At 55.9% G+C, this 1,607-nt stretch overlaps 1 protein-coding gene across 1 annotated transcript in view; it reads left to right on the top strand.

Moving 5' to 3' along the window:
* Positions 1-279: 279 nt before the first annotated feature.
* Positions 280-1,607, top strand: part of Dpy19l4 (dpy-19 like 4) — a 65,216-nt gene continuing 63,888 nt past the window's right edge. The window contains exon 1 of the mRNA XM_021222202.2: positions 280-405. Within this exon, the coding sequence (XP_021077861.1) occupies positions 390-405 (16 nt within the window). The 5' untranslated portion in view covers positions 280-389. The remainder of the gene's footprint in view (positions 406-1,607) is intronic.

Below are 1,607 nucleotides of genomic sequence, written 5' to 3'. Positions count from 1 at the left end.
AAAACCGGCTGGACATAGGGACTGGATCTGGCCTACAGTCTACGACGAAAAGCTTGCTCTGGCACCCGCTTTCCTGTGCGGATCAGCAAGGAGCGAGGGCGGCGGCGGGGACTCGCTCCTCCCAGGAGCATTGCCATCCGGTGGCCGGCGTGGGCACGGCCGAGGCGCGCTGGCGAAACGCTCCGGCCGGCCCTCGCTCCCTGTACTCTGGTTCCCCGAGCGTCTTGGGGGGACCCAGTTGGCGGAGACACCAGAGGGGGGCGGGTCAGGAAGTGGGGGCGCGGCAGCCGGGAGCTGGCCGGGGCGGCCGCGGGGTTTGGATCCTCGGAGGTCTGGGAGACTCCGGGCCGCTCGGGAGCAGGAGGGACACCCGGGTCTCCGCGGAGACGATGGCAAAGGAAGAAGGTGAAGGCTCCGGCGTGCAGCGCGCCAACTGCCGCGGCGGGCTCGGGAGAGGGGGCCGGGCCTGGCTGCGGGCTGCGGGGCTGCGGGCCGCGGGGAGCAGGGCGGGCGGGGGCGCGCGCCCCCGAGTTTGCCGAGAAACCGGGCGCGAGCCGAGAAAATGGCCCAAAGTTTTGTCTCCCGAAATAGGACGCAGAAGTGGAACTTAAGAGTCAGGAGTCTCGGAGAGGAAGCGGTTGTTGGGTGGCGGGGCTGAGGGTCCGGTGTTGCTCCGCACTGGAAAGCAGGACGAGCTAGGGTGGGTTCTGGTGCGGGCTGGAAGCTTTGGGTGCCGACTGGCAGGGATCGCACCCCTCGCGGGAAACTGAGGCAGGGAATCTGGGATGGACGCGCAGAACCTGACGGAGTTCACGTGTGCTGTAAGGGATAACAAATGCCAAAGGGCAGGGGCATGTAAGTGGTTTTAGGAGAGGAGGAGGCCGAATGGACTTTTAGGGTTAAAACTGATGGACTGGAGAGAGCTCTGCACGCTCGCTCCTCAGGGTCAGTGCCAAAGGAATTTATTATTTAGCCAGCAGTATTTATCCAGAGAGGATTCGGACAGTGAGCAAAAAGATAGGAAGCGGTAAAAAACTTAGCAGTGTATAATACATAGTGTAAAAGAGTATTTGTGGCATAGTAACTTCATAGGATGTGTATGCACGATTGAGCTCTTGGACTTCATTCGCTCGGATGAGCAGTTACATGTTTCCTTCTGCTGGAAAACAGTTTTTAATCTTACGGAGTGGAGTTGTGAATGCCACCGTTAGTTATCTGGTTTAGATTTAAGCCGTTGCACCACGGAGACAAGAAGGGAGTTGAAGATGGAAAGTCATTTTTCAAAAGACTATTTAGAAGTCCGTGCTGACTGGGACTAGATGTCCTGTCCCTGAGGTCACGATTCAGCAATTCCTCCTCTTCCTGCAGCTCTTTGTGTTAAATTTCATCCACATTTAAGATACTACCTAAAAACAGCCTCAAAACAGGCAGTTGCCAAAGAAGAATGTAATTCCACTTTTTTCTTTAGCTATACCTGTGTTTGCCATGTGTTATCATTTGAAAAAGAATTGTTTTTGTTTTTTGAGACAGGGTTTCTCTGTATAGCCCTGGCTGTCCTGGAACTCACTTTGTAGACCAGGCTGGCCTCGAACTCAGAAATCCGCCTG

This window comes from Mus pahari, chromosome 22, assembly GCF_900095145.1.
Source record: "Mus pahari chromosome 22, PAHARI_EIJ_v1.1, whole genome shotgun sequence".
Lineage (NCBI taxonomy): Eukaryota > Metazoa > Chordata > Mammalia > Rodentia > Muridae > Mus > Mus pahari.
This window is presented reverse-complemented; position numbering and strand designations above follow the sequence as displayed.